Source organism: Toxotes jaculatrix, chromosome 6 (assembly GCF_017976425.1).
Source record: "Toxotes jaculatrix isolate fToxJac2 chromosome 6, fToxJac2.pri, whole genome shotgun sequence".
Lineage (NCBI taxonomy): Eukaryota > Metazoa > Chordata > Actinopteri > Toxotidae > Toxotes > Toxotes jaculatrix.
In genome coordinates, this window is record NC_054399.1 from 2030138 (window position 1) to 2048318 (window position 18181).

Below are 18181 nucleotides of genomic sequence, written 5' to 3' on the forward strand. Positions count from 1 at the left end.
GTGTGTGTAACGGCCCAGGTTTCAGTCTCCAGCACTGGCACCACTGCCGCACGGCGATCTTCCGCATGTATAAGCAAAGAGTAACGGGCGCGCTTGATTTACAGTTTTCTGCACGTAAGCAATTACGGAGCCAGGTCTCCAAAATCAATAGGCCACCCCTCGCTCTCTCCTTCCAGCTTCTGGGAGAGGAGTCTTCCTCCCGACGTTAAATTTGGAATCAGCGAGGGGACCTTATGTGTGCTCGCCTCCCAGATGAGATTGAAATGGACGTTGCTGCTCATTCATAAAAATCTAAGCAGCATTCCTGCAAACATTCAGCCGGCACTGAGGCTTCACAGACATCAAAACAATTTTGCTTGCTTTAGTTGGTATTCTCTGTGGCATAACAGTGGGTAATGAAATGTGATCATTATATAATTCCCATTTGTTCTCTCTCCACTTCCATCTTAGACGTCGTTTGTTATTTGACACAGTTAACTAAGTTTGTGTTACAGTTTGTTTGCTTCATCCCACGACAGCAGAAATTAAGCCGAACCTGATGATAGTGTTTGGCTCTGTATTCTGTCAGAGGCATCTGTTACACACAGTCTCACACATGCTGTTTGATATTTGGATTTTTCAGTTCTTATCATTTACATGAAAAGGTGGATTATTTTGTTTTGTGTAATTTAATTCACTTCCATTCATTCATTTGAATCTGGAAGTTATTGTTTCAATTTCAACCTTTTTCAGTACATACATTATACATTATACATTATACATGCAACCTACACATACAGTCCACGTAAGTGATGTTGTAATGAGTTACATGAACACGGCGGAAACCCAGCAGCCAGTAAATAAGCAAGTATGTTAGAAATACCAGAGAAGTATCAGACTGACTGTTGAAACTGAAAAGTTGTGATATTTTAAGACACATGCCACTGAGTGTTAATGTGAGGAAAAGACACGGCAATTGCTTTTTTGAGTTTAGCTGCTGGGAAGATTTTGTGTGTGTGTGTGTGTGTGTGTGTGTGTGTGTGTTGTACTTTACATCTATCTCGTGTTGATGACTGATTTCACATTTTTGAGTGAGAACATTTTGGTCGATCCTGATGTCTTCAAAAAAAAAAAAAAAAAAAAAATTACATTTTTTTAAAAAAAGGTAGCGTTGTCCGGCAGAACAGTTCTTTTCCCAGACTGACGTGATGTCTTCCAGTCATTGGCCAGTCAAATACACACAGGTGTGTTAGTAACATTAATGCTGTATTTCTGCTGTTTCTGCTGCAGTTGTTATGATAACAGATGAAACGGTTGCTGCCTATCGTTTCCAGTGTTGTAAAATCCTGTCTCACAGTGTTAGAAACTGCTGTGCGGTCTTACAAACCTTCAGAGTGCAACATGTCCCATGGTTGTTTTAATGCAGGGCTGGTTTACAGGTGAGGTTAGAATTAGATTAACAACAGAGTAATGTGACTGAGGGTCCTCCCAAAACTACTCACAAACATAAAACTCTACAGCTGCTGGCTTCACTGACACATTTTTATCCAGAGAGGAGAAACTAACTGGTCACCTGGTGAACTGTGTGGTTGACTAAGAACCCAACATATTTTTGACCCTGCAATAAACATAGTTTACGATCCGGTCATAAGATTTAATAACTCTTGTTATCTTCAATTTAAAGTGTAACTCAGTTATTCGAGGAAACACGAGAGAGCGTGTTCGTGCTAAATCCTTCAAGTGTGTGCTGCAGTGCAATCTGAGCCCAACCAGCCCCACTAATATGCAGCGTAGGCCTGTCTAAGCACATCAGATCTGTTGTGGGGGAGTTAACAAGGAGGCCCAGATGAGTGTCAAAATAGTGCACTCATCAAGCACCAGAGCAGCTTTGGTGGAGGCTACAGAAGCTTCGACTGCCGTGACCTCTAATTCACACTGACCTCTCCTGTGTTTCTAGTAATCAAATGAATCAGCTTCCCTCCTACTGAGATTCTGCAACATCCAGTCCGTGCTGCGCCTTGTACACTGTCAAAAAATAACCACAGCCGAATACCAGGATGTTTTTATTGTTACGCATTTAGTTAGTGCCTTTAGGTCATTATTAACATCTTTAAAACTAAGTGCGGCCATTAGAACAGAAGCCTGACGCTGGAAATATAATTAGACCTCAGCGTTTGAATGCGTGTCACAGTTTTTTAATCCACGCGAGCTCTTTCACATCCGATTTATTTTTTATTTCATTTATTTTTTCTAAATAACATGTTCTGTCACTTCCTTCATAGACAGAGATTGATGCTTTTGGCCTCCTGCTTGTAGCAGGTGGCTGAAAATTAGCAATTATATTCTTCTAATATGCACAATGAAGAAACACTCAAAGAATGAAAGATAAAGACGGTGTCAGCTTTTCCAGGCAATGTATACTTTGCCTTACTCTTTTTACACATAGTACAAGTATGTATCTGGTGTTTACACAGTACCTGATTCAAAAGACTTTCCAAACAGAAAACATCACACTCCAAAGCCCAAAACATGTTATTTGATTTAGTCTTTTTGTTCTTTAGTATGATGGTCACTAAGACAGTCAGCAGATCATTATCATGCTCGTGTGAATCTGCTGACAGATCTGTACACAGTACAGTGACTTTTTGGTCCCGACTGAACTCCAGTGCACTCCCTCCGTTAAAGCCGTACCTCGTTCTGATCTGATTCAATCTGTTGTGATAAGATTTAAGTTGAAATTAAAAAGCTCTCCCTGTCTGATTCATCCACACACTACGGAGCGATAATGTGCAGCGTAATAAATAAAATATTCAAAACCTCAGCTCCCCAAACGACGTACACTTACCACCATGGTAAACTTCCAGAGTGTGTGTGTGTGTTTGGGTTTGGGTTGGGGGGGGGGCGGGGTGGGGGTTAACTAAGGTGCTGTCCTTCCACATGGATTCAAAGACGGAGATCTACTCAGCTGTCAGTAGACTGCCCTCAGGCAGTGCCAGAACTTCTGGGACCAAAGATGTGTGACTCACTTACAGTCATGGTTCCTGCTCAGTTAACAGTCAGCCAGCAAAGTGCCCTGAAGCTGCGTCTTTGTTTGGGTCCATGTTGGAAAAAGTTGTTGATGTTGTCTATAAAGACGGGATGGTGCAGGACTGTTGGGACAGTGGTGCCTCTGGGGGAAGAGGCTGGGACCCTGTGACATGGACTTCAGAGTTCACGTGTACATGTTTGAACTCTGGAGTTAAACGTATGTTTTTGAATTGTGAAGGTCGTGAGGTCCAGAGGTCTTCACTCGTCCACTTGGTTGGTGGTATTTGAGACCTTACCAGGGACTGGAACTTGGGTCTAACTTAGGTCTGTTAGGGTTTTCTTACTCTGTTCAGCAGGTCTTTGTCAGTTTGATCTTTTGGACCAAATAGAAATTAAAGTTCCACGAACTGAACTTGGAGCTACGGGCATTTTCAAACCTAGTTCCTTCGCCCTGGTTAGAATCAGTGGCTGAGCTGGTAAACTTCTCGCGTGTTGCCACTGGTTTGGTTTCTTTTCACACAGAAAAAAAAAAGAAAGTGATCCAAAGTCCATCACTGAAAGCCGCGTGAGAACGTTCTCTCAGCTCAAAGGTTAGGTGAGTGTGCAGCGTTAGGAAGAAGGTCCTGTCTGTCCAAATACCAGCAAAGCAACATTTTTCATTGCTCGTCTAGGTCAGACCACAACTCGTGCTCTTGCAATCTGCTAGCATCTGATGATTTTGCTTGTCCAGAGCCACTTAGCTCAGACATGTAGAGTGTGCCATGTAGCTGAGTTAGATCAAGGTTGCATCAGGTTCCCACCACAAACCTCTCCAGAATCAGTTTATGACTGAACAGAGACCAAACTTCAACTAAAATAAAAAAAAAAAAATAAGTTGAAGGAAGTAAAAAAGGAAGTTGACAACATAACTATTGTTTTCATTGTTAATAAACATGTCTGAAATGTCTGACCCTTGTCCTGGTATCAACACGGGTGTCACCCAACACTTGTTTAATGAATGAGGTGGTCTGTGTTTGCCCCAGTCATTTCTGTTAGAAGAGCCTTTGGCATCTGACTGTCTCCCAGAGGAGCTAATTTTACTTCATAGTTCATTGGGTCAAAATGCAGGAAAAGTTCATGAGTTCATTAAAAAGTATTTGGTTGGATACCAAAAAAAAAAAAAATTGGCAAAATACCCAAAAAAAATTTAGAGTGTAGCGGTGCATTATGCTGCTGCCATTGTCACGACTTTGGGAAGGCAAGGACTAGGACCCAAATGCTAGACCCCACAGACGTAGTCCAAACTAATAATTATTTATTTAAACAAAGTAACAAACAGAAAATCACTCACTGAGGAGGAGGAAGACTAACTGGACAAAGTAACAAACAAAAGATCACCCATTAAGGGGAAAAGGGCACTAAAACAAAAGTTACAAAACGTGAACACAAAATCACTCTGACGAGGAAAACGACTAAACAAGGAACAAAACCTAACAAGAAACAAAGTGACAAATTAATACAAAACCTGACCTGGGATGCAAAGACGAAAGGCAAGACAAGGCGAAAAACATGAGCCAAGGGCTAGAGACCGAAACATGAGGCAAAGGCATGGGACAAGACATGAGACTAAACATGAGACAAAAACATGGGACGAAAGCATGAGACAAAAACGAACTGACACTGGACAAGGGGAAACGCAGACTATATATACACAACAGGTAAGGGGAACCAGGTGGAACCAATTAGGGCGGGGAAAACAATTACAAAAGCGGGAAACAAGACAAAGACAGGAAGTAAAGCAAGACCAGATACACAAGGGCAGTGAATTCAAAATAAAACAGGAACCCACAAGACAGTATAGACCCCAGACATAACATAATCGACAGACTAAGACAGTAAGTAAAACAAGGCATGATACACCAGAACTAAACTATACAAAATAAAACTAAACTGAAAATGTCCAAAAGTCCACAGAAGAGGACCAAACACAGCCCCCTTAGGGGCCAGACATGACAGCCATGTTCTTTCTCTATCAAGGTCTGTTCAGGTCTAATTGTCCTCAGGTCTGTTTTGCATCATGTCTGACTCAGGCCTCGTCTGAATTTTATTCTTTAAATTATTAATTAATGCACATTGGGTTCAAGGTTCGTTTCTGATCTGGTTAAAAATTCCTTACCTGTACAGACCTCTGAATAAGAGCCACCTGGCTTTAGTTCTACCACACATACAGTTTGTTAGCATTCACCATGTCACATACTTTAAATCGTTTGAAAATCTTGGCAAAATTGTCCCACTCACATTAGTCAGTGCTTCAGAAAACTAAAAGAAAGTGAAATCATAAAACTTTTCCATATTTCAGTTGCATGATTTTATATGAGCAGAATTTAAAAAAGTCTCCGTCTGATGAAACACACTGCGGAAATGTGGCTCGTTCTGTTTGGCAGCAGCGCTTTTTAAATACTTTTAATGGTAAACCGCTCTGCTGATAGTCATAGAATAAGAATTTACATTTACAGCAGCAGATACATAATACTCTGTTTGGCTCATGCTGAATGTGATACCTAACATTACTGTCACTTCACTACTACGTCAGCAGACGAGCCACAGCATCGCACACATTTGTCTGTTTGTATTTTTACTCAGTGTCAAATAGCCTCATGTCTGTGTGAGAAGTTGTCATGTCCATACAAAACAGATGGGCATTATTGAAGTCTGCTGACAGTTTGGCTGAAGCTGAGTGCTTGAAATGCTGCTGAGATGGATCCTTCCACATGAGTGCCCTAAGGAGGCCTCACTTCACACTGTGCCAGTCAAGCCATGCCGTGACACTCCCGTCTCTCAACAGGCAGAGCGTTGCGGATGGCGCTTGCTGTCATAACATGGCAGAATGATAGGCCCTCGCTGCTCGCTCCCAAGTCTCCCGCTGATCATGGCGTCTGCTGAACGATCACAGAGAAGGCAGACTCTGTATCGCCCTGCCGGTGTTTCAGCTCCCTGAGAGTACGATAGGGTTGGTGACCTTTCGTCTGCTCCCCTTATGAGGCGCAAACTCTGGAGGCGTCTCCAGGGACGGCCTCACCATTTCAGTACTTTCTACCATCCCTACAGGAGCACCCATCAGCCCCTGATCTGTGTGTGTCTGCATGTGAGCTGCACACCACTGAATATGTTTATATCCTCACACGGGTTAACATGGAATAGCTATGCCCGTGTTCATGTCAGGTATAATCATGTGACAGTTTGTGATTAAATGTAAGACACAGGACTTAACTGTGCCATTTTATTAATGACCAAGGGCAGAAACAAACCTCCTCGGTGGGAAGGGCGTGAATGGAACAAAGGTACTGCAGATTGCTGAAATATAGGTGACAGTACCTGACACAAAGAAGTGATAAAGAGAAAGGTATGACATTTTGGGAAGTACCTTTATTTGATTTCTTGCCAAGAGGCAGATGGAAAAGATTGATACTAATCTCACATCTGTTGGTTAAATATGAAGCTGATTAGCTTAGCTTTGCCTAAAGGCTGGAAGTGTGGAGAGACAGCAGGCGTGACTGTGAGAAGGAGACGGTGACGACAGGAGTCCAGGAAGTCAGTAGATGTGCCCCTCATTTCCTGTCTCTGTGTTAAGCTAAGCTAACCAGATGCTAACCTGATATTTAATATTAGCGCCGTATTGATCCTCTGCAAGAAAGCGAATAAGAGTGTTGTTTCCCAAAGTGCTGGACTGTTCCTTTAAATGGGTGAAGCCAGCGTTCGGTTTCTTTCAGGGACCTTTCTGAAGAAATGTACCGGTCCAGACTCAAAGCCTTTCTGATATGAACAGTTAAATTGTCCTGTTGTTAGTCTGAATTAGCCAGAGTCACTGATTCAGTCACTCTTATGTTAAGCTGGTGATGCTTAACTTGCAAAGGACTGTGGGAAGTGCTGTTCATTAATGGCCATTAAAAACAGCTTTAGAAAATGACTGACTTTTTTTTTTCACATGGGACGAACTGCACAGTGTGCTGTTGAGCAAGGCTAAATCCCAAGGCTGATTAGTTTTTAGTCATTTGATTAGTTATAAATGTCAGTGTGATTTTGAGTTAGCGCTCTGTTTTACTGTAAATGTATGATACTGTATGATCATGTTACTTGTCCTATATTATGTTTGACATCTCAGGTGTCAGGGACTCGTGTTCAGTGTATTTTGAGGAAATATAATCTTGTTGTACTTGGCCTGTTTGTCTCGTGTGGCCAGTTGGACTGTTGTTTTCAGTGTGTCTCTTTTTACTGTTCCCATGTATACCTGAGTGGCTGTCCTGCTATAATGACAGGAATGTCCTTCACATGTTTTAGCTGTCACAACACGGAGGCAAGTTAAGCTTCTCTTAAGGTGGAATAAATTTGTGGAAAGGTGGAAATAAAATGCAGTAAGGTGCATGTGTTGGCACGTTACATTTCAGTCATCAAACCTCAGTCACAGAGGAAATGAATGGTCAGCTACTGTTATGCTGTTAAGGACAAATTAGAACCAAAGAAATGTGCAGTTATCTGAAAATAAGAAGCAGGTTGTGAGATAAAATGTCCAGTTTGTCTCTGTGAAGGTTAGACAGCAGTTAGCTGAGCTACTGTATGTTTCTGCAGCTCGTCTCCCAGAGCTTGCTGGACTGCATCGAGATGACACTCCAGTGCTGTAATTATAGGGCTGGGTGGCGTCTTTTTCCTCTCTGTTTGTTTTACATTCCGCCATCCGCTTTGATTGCTTGGTTGCTGCATGGAGCAGAGATGTTGCCACAGCGCCGGTGGCGCCCGTTGACCTTATGGTCAATCTGGCAGCAGGTTCTGAGTTTTGACAGGGGCAGCCAACTGTGGAGAGAGGAGCATGCCTTCAGGCGCTCAGTGTGTTCCGTCAATGTTTGTTAGTCAAATAAACTGCATAGAATCACCCCTTTGTCTTTTATTAACAGGGTGAACCAATGACAAATTTAGTTTGAGCCAGGAAGCTGTGACAGTCAATGTAACCTGCCTCTTTACATCATGAAGTCCTAGTAACAGTGCTAAAAGGCTTACCATCAACTGCTGTCAGTGGATATTATCCTTCCTCCCAATAACATGTGCAAGCTTACAGTTCACACACACACTAACACGCACTAACACACACTAACACACACAGCCTCTGAGAGAACAGTCGCCGTTTCTGGGATTGATGACATCGACGCACTTTGGGCGATGGGCATTTTCAACTTTGCAGTGTTTCGCCTCCTGAAGCAGGAGAGGTCACAAGTGCATGAAAAGCTCATTACAGGGCTGAGTCAGGGCTGTGTGGTGAGAGAGTGGCCTGTAGTTCTGCAGGAGGTGAATGAAACAATTAGTCTCTGCTGTGTGAGAACTACAAAACACACATTTCCCTCTTTTGTAAAGATAGCCTGCAGAAATGCCACGATCGGTGACTCTCAGGGACTTTTTTTTTCACACAGTAGCCCAGAAAATGATTTTTTAGTTGCATCAGTGAGTAATACGCCCTACTTTGTATGATGTTGTTACATCATACTCGAAATATTATACTTTTTTTCTGAAACCCAGATTTTTTAGGGTATTACATAACAGAGAATTTTGAAGCGTGGACTTAATGTTCAGCTACATCATCTTTGGGCTCTTGGTGGTAAAACCACAGTGTGTGTGTCATGTACTGCACATGTGACTGTTACCTGCCTCATTCTGTACATTCTCTTACAGTGTGTCTGTAAGTGCTGTGCACTGCGTCACAGATGGAAATTATTGTGATGTAAAAATAATTTTTAGAAGAAATTATTTTTTGGTTCAAAGTGAGTTTGTTTGAGCAGTGCGTGACCACTGCACATGACTTTATTGATTAAATGACATTTTGGACTTTTAAAAAATATATAATTCTTATACATTTTAGTTTTTTCTGTGCTTGTTTTTTTTTTATATCTATATACTGTAAAATAACCATGACTTTATGTATGAATTTTACATTTACATAAGCGTATGTAATAAATTATAGACTGTAAAAATGTTAGAAGCAACAGAACAAATAATGTAATCTGTGATGTTATCAGGAGAAACTACTGAGAGGATTGGAAACTGATTTTGTCAAAATGCTGAGTTCTGTTTATTCCCCAGCAGTCACAGTGATCCTGAATCAAAACTGTTTCTACTTCCTGATGTTAGTGTTTGATTTTCCAAACTTTTACAGTCTGACCCTCATGTGTAAAGTTTGGATAATTCCGTGTTTGCAGATTTAAATGTAACCGTCTAAATTCATCAAACAAAAATCAGTTCTCCTTCCAAATTTATCATCAGAAAATCTAAAAAAGAAAATGAGAATTAATGTGTGTTCCATCCACTGCTGTTCAAGCTAATTTGAACAAACAGACACTGAAATTTGTTCAGATGACTCACCTATCCTACCTCACAATGTTTTATGGTCCTCATTCATCCCTGTGAACAACAGCATGAGACAAACTTGCTTCATTTCATGCACTGACCCTTCCTTGTTTGCTTGGCGGAGAATTCAAGATCCACACAAGGCATCCACACTAAACATTTATTCTGATTTATGTAGGTGAGGGTGAAAACATTGCTGAAATATCCACCCGTAAAGGGCGGGGGTTGTCATGCACATATCAGTTAAAGTAGCAAAAAAGAACCATATATAAGATATGCCAGCTAAAAGTTCCCAGTATGTGTAAAACACCATTTAACTCCAAATGGAAAGATAGTTGAAAACAGCTGGAGGTCTCGCCACAGTCCACAGATATATTGTTTAATCATATTTAATGTGGCTTATCTAGAACTATTTTAGGAGGAGGACTGATACTCTCAGTTGCGTGACTGAACAGAGGCTGCTGGATTGTTAAACGTGACTATTGTGCCTGATTGTGCAGAAACAAGACGACTGAAGGTGAAGCAAAGATTAGAGAGTGTTGACCGGGGATTCTTCCATGGCCATAGTATAAGTGCTGAAATAGACAGATGCAAAAGGACAGCAGAGCTGGAAGTTGAGGGCACTGGTCTCGTGTGAGTAAGGAGCAGGAAAAAGTTGAGAGAAAAATATCCAAGGTCTAAGATGAGTCTGAAAAGATGCAGAACTTCTCCCTCTTTAGGGGTTTTCCCCAAGCTTGCTTTAAAAAAAATCCCCCACCCTCGTGGTTTGAAATGCAAAGTTAACAGTTTTACTGAGCCCCCCAAGGCTTGTATAGTCTCTCCTAATCTTTTTTAATGTGTCAAAAGGCTTTCTTGAGAGTCTCTGTGAAATTTCACACTTAAGTTGTTTGCAAAGTCAGTCTGAATTACAGTATAGAGCGAGGGTTAACTTTTCCAAAGGGGTTGGGGAAAACTTTTTTAAAACTGTGTGTGTTGTGGTTATGTATGGAGGGGCTGTTAGAGACAACAGCACAGAATGCATTGAGACTGATGCTGTATGCCAAGTTGGATTTCCAGATTTTGAACTGTGTCTCATAAGGACAGCTAGACAGACTGAATCACGGGCTGTGTAATCTAATGTTAGTGGTGAAAGTAAATGAACCACAACATAGTTAATAATAAAGCACGGCACAGTGATGTGTACGTGTAATTTTAACACACTTATAATTAGTTAAAGTACCGGTCAACGTTATCTTTGATCATCCTTCAGTGGAATTTTATTGCGATGATATGATCATATTATCATTTTACAAAATTGTGTTTTATAGATTGTAAGTCAACAAAAAGAGTGAGACAGGTAATATTTCATGTGTGTGAACAGTTTTGTGTCCAAAATTAAACCGTGGAAACAGGTTATTACACCGAATAGTTTTCTGCTAGAATGCCCAGCTCAATCTAAAATAAATTTATGGAATATTACCATACAAAGTGCATACAGTAAATAACTGCATTAATAATGCATTAAACTAAAATATTTTAATTTGACTCATATTAACTGAACCAAACACAAAATCAAACAAAATCATTAGCAAGCAAAAAGATGTTAAAATACTTTATTATGATAACAAGAAACTAGTTTATTTATTGTGAATGTTTATCTAATATCAATTCATAAAGTAATGCTTTAAAACACACTGCATATCCTATCCTGTATATTTTCTTATTTTAACAGTTATATACATGTTTGTACAGTTCATTGGTATATGCTTTGCTTGTGTGTGTGTGTGGTGTGTGTGTGTGTGTCTGTCTCTACAAGCTTTCTGTTCCCACCAACCACACAACTGTCCAGTGTTTCCTCAGCCTTGTCATCACTGCTCAGACTGTCCTCAATTTCTGAAATATCTCCAGAACACAGTATTGTCGAAGCCCCCTGAGTGCTGTGTGTACATAATCATAGTATCATTAGAAAATCTAATCAGAACAAGTCAGAATAAATCAAAACACTGTTTTTCTATTCATTTCCCTGTTTCCCTTCTGGTGACATTCAAATCCCTGAATTATTCCAATGGATGGATTTTATGGAAAAAATACTGAGTAGAACTTAAAGTCTTCCATATGATATTTGACATGTGTAAGTAATATAACATCTCATGTTTAATTTAAACTCAGTTTAAACAAAAAATAGGATTAATAGATCAAAACGTGTGTTAATGCCTCACAGTTGGCCGCGCGTGCTGAAAAAGGGGGTGTGGTTCTGCTGCAGTTCACTTAGATGATGTGGAACACTGTGATTGGCCTATACGATTTGTCAGGTGTCAGATGAAAATAATCATAGATCAAGACATCCAGGAAAAGTTACGTCCATTGGAACGGTCCGGTGGTCTGAGCAGGTTAAATTACAGGACGAGCTACATAAGAGAACAGCATCTCATTCCTCCTACGGAGGCGATATAATGTAGAGTCGCCAGATTTTCTCAAAATAAATACTATTATTGAATTTGGTCACTGGTGGAAAAACCCACAGCAAGAGCTCTGGAAGCAATGACTTGAAACTTAATAGCCACATAAGCCAATTGCTTCTCTCTTCACTTTGTAGTGGTGATATTATCTGAGACCTCCCTCATTAACACTGACAGGTCAAAGCCATGCAGCAGCTAAAGAGATAGTTTAGTTAATATGGAAATCTTTTCCACTACACAGACATTTTGGTTCAGATTGTTTGCATTTGATTAGTTTCGTCACCCTCAGAACGGCGGGAATCCATTCTCTTAATGTAATTTGTGGAAAATGTACCATGACAGTGTAATTATTTTGAGGGGACCAATTTGCATTTCCAGTGCTCTGCTAACTAAATGTTACTGTAGGTTCTAAGGCCTTAAAGATAAATTAATAATCTGGAGTATTTAAAACCCATGAAACATTTAAATTAAGTAATTCCACTTCCTAAAGGGCATAGTGGAGATTTTTCCATACATATGCAGACAGACACACTTTTTAAATAAACATCAGCGCTAATCACTGAGACAGAAATCTGAGTGAGAGCAGAAAATATTTTCTGGAGCTTTTAATGGTTCCTTAGGGGCTCCCCTCTGACTTAGATTAGATGGGATTTAGACAAAGTTGATGCATGCACCTCTTTTACCAAAACTTGGAATTCTTTTTATCTCAGTATATTATTAGGATCATAGACTTAAATTTTACTGTGTACTTTATAAGTGATTGAGTGTTTTTATTCAGTTTAAGGATGAATTACCAGGGAGTGAAGTGGTGCTGTAAACCACAGCTATATGTGACGTTTCTCTGCAGCAGGCTTTGATCAACTTTTAGGGGAAATTGATTGGAATTGTTACTCTGCCCCAATTTAGAAGACGCCTCATCAAACCGAGTAGCAAAGGGTCTAAAGACTACAAGTGTTCATTTTTGTTCCCCTAGTGCTGCAAATTTAGTAATTGACTCTGATTTTTGGCCTCAGGCAGTAACCTAATAAGGCCATCCAAGGTTAATGATAGACCCTTTTTAGACTGGCTGAACGTCTGACACCGATATGTAGTGGTAGTGAAAAACAATTATTACTTACATGAGACACACTCAGGGCAGAAGCCTCTGACATCCGAGTGAAGCGCTGTTATTCTTTGTGTTATTAGCTGCTGTATTTAGCTATAGCATTAAGTTATAGCATCACATGTAGCCGCTGGACGTTAGATCAAAGTGCCACCGTCTTCCAGACGTCAGAGTCTCAGCCGTGGGTTGTGTTGCTGCTTTACAGCCACCTCTTCCCAGGAACACCAGTGCCACAAATCTCAGTGATTTAACATCATTCACGTCCCAGCGGCTGGAGTCAGCACAAGTGTCATGTGCCATTGCCAATCTGCTGTCATGGCGTCCTCTGCCAAACGATTTATCTCTTCCCCTCCTGCTTTATTAGCCATAGATTATGGGTGGTCGTGGACAGTGTAGAGCCTCTGCTGTCGAGGTAGCCTTGTAATTGAAAACTCTGGGGAGGCAGGGTGGATAATTATTTGAGCATAAACCACACTATCAGTAAACAGCTGTTGAATACAACTATTGTATTTCCACCATTCAGCAGCATTTCATTTATTAAAGTTTCCATCCTGTTACTGTTACCAGCCAGTTACAGGGCTTTTTAGTTATCTCAGCCCCAAAGGATGAATCCCAATGACTCTGATGATCCCCTGATTTTTCATCCAGTGCCATCACTGGGTGAATTGTCCAGTACTTTGGTTACTGACCAAATTTCTGCAAAATGAATGACATTCTATTGGCCTCAGCTGTACTTTGTGCTTGTGTCGTTAATTCTGTTAAAAACTTAACATGCTAAGCAAAGATGGTGAAGATGGTAAAAATGTTATACCTACTTAACCTCGTGAGCGTGTTGACATGCTGATATTAGTATTTTAAATTAAATCTTGTGTAAACTTTATAACCATTTACGTTTAGTGTGAAATTTAATTATAGTTTGTTTTAATTGGAGCAAATTTTTTCTGCTGTTTTTCAGAACTCTGGATCTTCAGCAGCCTCCACTCCCAATGCTCCCGTAACTGGTTACAAGCGTATGGTCATTCCAACTCAGCCACCTCTGACTGCCACTAAGAAGTCTACACCCAAAGCTCAGACTCCTGGGGGAGTCTCATCCATTCCCCCTTCTTCTGTCAGCCCGGCGGCCAAGGCTCAAAGTCACGCGGCTCCTCAGCCTGTCCCAGCATCCTATGCCACAGCCTCAACTCCAAGCCAACCCACCTTCAATGCCCAGGCGAGGTCGGCCCAGCCTGGGCCCCAGCATCAAGCCCCAGGAGGGCACCATTTTGGCCAGCAGCCCATTCGGAGCCCTGCGCAGGTGCAGTACATGCCTGCCCAGCCCAAAGGTCCTGACTTTGCTTATGGACCGCCTCAGCCTGGCTTTTCTCCGATGGCTCAGGGTGTATATCAAGAACAGCACCATCCAGGCGTACCTCAAGTAGGTGGGATAAGCTCCAGGAGACCTGACCCTGCACCCACCCAAGCATACCAGCACCCCGGTCCCAAGAAGACCTACATCACAGATGTTCCACCAAGCTTGGCTTCTTACACTTCTGGACCATCTGTCCCACCAAAGGTAAAAACATCTATACATGTGCAAAACATTGTCAGTTGGTTAATTCTTACTTATACTTATAATTAAAGTTTAAATAAAGGCTTATCTCTAACTGATAGTAGGAAAATTTTCAAAGAATTAACTGTTATTTTTTCTGCTTATGGCTGTATTTTACATACATACAGCAATTGTGGCTCAGGCAACAATCAATACATCCTTTTATCCTTCCACACTTCTATCCATTCATCCTTTTTGCCAGTTTCTGGCACTTTTCATGGTCTGAATTGGTGGCAGGAGGCTTAGAAGAGTAGCCCAGGCATCCATTTCCCCAGCTGAATCTCCCAGCTCCTTCTTGAGAATCCAGAGGCATTCTCAGGCCAACTGGGATATTTAATCCCTCCAGTGTGTTCTAGGTTTGCCCTGGAGCTTCCTCCCAGTAAGATATCCCTGGAATACCTCCACAGAGAGGAGTCTGGGAGGCGTCCTGATTGGATGCCTGAACCACCTCAACTGGCTTTTGTCAAGCGTAGCAGTTCTACTTTATACCTCTATGAGACATTTGAACTCCTCTGTCCATTTTAAAGAGTTGATCCAGACGCCATGGGAAATTCTGTCCTTTTAGACACTACCCAAAGTCTGTGACCATAGCTGAGGGTTGGAACATAGGTCGAGTGATAAATCAAAATCTTTGGTTTTAGCCTTAGCTCCTTCTTCATATAATTTTGTGGTGTAAAGATTTGCATGATTGAAATCACTTCACCAGTCCGCCTGTCGAAGTCACGCTCTGTTTTATCATCATGAACATGACCCAGATCTTTTTAAACATTTTTACTTTGGTCAGCAACTTGCTCTCAACAGTAAACCATGCTGACCATCATCTCCTGGGCCCAGGAGGTCACCAAGAGAGGAGGCCTGAGAAACACAGACTGGTATTATCAAGTTCTGCTGTTTGGCCAAGTCATTCCTTGTTTACTACATTTATGTGGTCCAGAATTGGGAACCTCTATACTTGTGATGTCCGGCGGCTTTGTGGGGTCCAAAATGCTGGACCCCCACACATTTAAATAGCTGTTTGAGGGTTAAGATTTGGTTTTGGGGGAGTTTGGCAGTCAGTTGTGATGGTTAAGGTTAGGGTAAAGGGCCAGGGAGTGCATTATGTCATTGTTGGGTCCCCACAAGTACAGTAGAATAAGGATGTGTGTGTGTGTGTGTGTGTGTGTGTGTGTACAGTATGCATATATTTGTGCAGCATCCGATGGTAATACAGTGGGGAGCTCCTTGCCATTTCACTGAAATGCTCAGAATAAACAGTTGTTTTAACCTTTATGAATTTTTGAAAGATCTTCTCTGTTGGGGGTTTACACCATCTGATTTCATTTGTCTCATAAAAGGCAGATTGTATTCCATTGTATCTGCCGGCTATGCTATATGAACCCAAGCCTATAGCTTCATGATAATGTTTTAGAGTTTTTTTTAATTGTTTTTGTCACATTAGCCTCCTGAAATGTGGGTTGCAATCATTAGTAAATCAGGCTAACTTACCAAGCTCACTACCTCAGTTGTACCTCCAGAGGGTTACTTCCAAGGCCTTGTAGCACAACACATGCAGGTAGCCATCAGTTCAGTTTGCTAACAGTTTGCACCTTTTCACCTCACAGGTGGACAGTTGTCAACAAGAAACGAGACACACACAAGAAAATGAATACTATTCTTCAAGCCTTCAAAAGCAATGCAAGATGTTGGATACGGCACTAGACCTTTTTATAGAACTGAGTATGATTGAGAAGAATTACAAAATACTGTCATCCCTTAGAACAGAGTAGTCAATGCCGCAGAGACATCTATTCTCATCTCTTTATCCAGCCGTCGACAATCTCTGGAAAGTGCATGGCCCTTGAGTTTTGTTTAATTCAAGGATTTTATGCTGGTTCCAAATACAAAGTGGGCCTCCCAGCCTCTGGGAATAGCTCATCAAGGACTGTACTTTACTAAATACAAATTAGCTTCAGCATTGCAGCGAGTATCTTAAAAATAAGTCTAATTATATTTGTTCAAAACAAAAGTCTACATTTTGCTTGAAAAGCTCGCTTTGGTCCCAGTATGATGCATTATTAAAAAACAAAAGGTGGCGTTTAATAGATTTGTGAGAATCTCTTTGATTTCAGATAAAAGCAAATCACTAATTTCACAGATATAGCTCATGCACTATATATAGTCTATACATATATATATATATATTTGTGTCTTTCATTCCCAAGCACATACTGTAGCAGGATAATGGGCTCTGTGCCCCCTCCCACGCTTTGTTTGAAAGCTCTGAAACATATCAGAAAACTTACTGCTCCATTTGCACACATTCATTTAAAGAACATGTAGCATGATTCAGTGGTGTCACACATCATGTTTGACCTGACCGCCCCTTAAAATATCTGTATCCAAACCTTAGCTCTAATCTGTTTTTTTGTTTATTTGTGTCCAGTATAGCAAATCTTTAAAGCCAAAACACACCAGCAACACTATAAAAGCCAGATTAGAGTGAAAGCAAAATCTGTCAACTTTGCCTTTGTGATCATCACTCTGCTTGACCCAGTGTCGTGACATGTTCATAACCTTTTACAAATGGTGTTAAATCTGCTTAAAAGAAAAAGGGTTGTGCCTCTTTTAATCTGTTGTGTAAATAAACCAAAACATAGTCAATTAAAGGAACTATTTACATATTTGTCATAATTGTCAAAAATTATCTCCAGTCATTTACAGTTAATAGTGAGTTTATGTAATACCCAAGACTTTCTCAGTAGGGGGTCTGTGGTTTTGATTGAGGACTTTATTAAAGAGATCATTTCACATAATTGAGTGTATTCATAGAAGGTCAGTGTCATTAGAAGTCCAAGATCAACTGCTTGGATGAAATTCTGTGATATAGACTTGTTCTAACTCGCCTGCACTACCCGCCCACCCCCCAAACCACCCACACCACAGCCACCCACCCCCCACCGTACCCTCTGCCACTCAGCACCCGAACATGTTGTTACTCACACGTAAAGTAGAGGTGTAAGAACATCAACAGGCTCCAAGGACACGTAATTACACAAATCCACCAGTGTTTGATCTCTATTGTAGTCCAAAAAATTAACAGATTTCATGGCTGCCGGTTAACATACCAATTTCCACGAGTCTCTCCGTCTTTCCGGAAATTGGAGGAAAGCTAAGCTGGATGATGACTTGTGTTATGACTGAGCTTGAGTGACGTTTGGCAGGAGAGGATTATTTTGAACTGCTCAATCCCTGCAGCCAGTTAAAGCCCCCTCGAAGGTCAATGATGGTTTCAACTGTCAAACATGTTTAAATATCTGACATTTCTCTGCCTTCCAGTCCTGACCACTACGCCTTCTGACCTGCAGAAGAACATTTACATATGGTGCCATCAGGATGTGTCCAAAAGAGCCTTTTTATGTGTGACCTGGCATAAACCCTTATTAATCCCTAACATTGTGTTTGCAAAATTAGAACTAAAATCCCATTAAAAATGAATAAAGTTAGCAACACCTGTGAAAATCTATCAAGGCTATAAGCAGTTCAGTGCCCATGTAAACATTACTTTAGAAAATCTTTGACATGGCATCAACACATTATTCTGGTACTTTAATTCCTGATTTTTATCTATTTTAGCAAACAGCTGGCTGTTAAAAATGCAAGCACTTGGACCGGGGGGGTATTTATAAGGATGTCTGATTT

General features: G+C 40.9%; 1 protein-coding gene across 4 annotated transcripts in view; it reads left to right on the forward strand.

The window, feature by feature from the left end:
* LOC121183013 (LIM domain containing preferred translocation partner in lipoma) overlaps nt 1-18181 on the forward strand; it is a 128115-nt gene that overhangs the window by 64019 nt on the left and 45915 nt on the right. For all 4 annotated transcript variants that reach the window (XM_041039776.1, XM_041039779.1, XM_041039777.1 and 1 more), the window contains exon 7: nt 13871-14467. In XM_041039776.1, coding sequence (XP_040895710.1) covers nt 13871-14467 — 597 coding nt within the window. The remainder of the gene's footprint in view (nt 1-13870; nt 14468-18181) is intronic.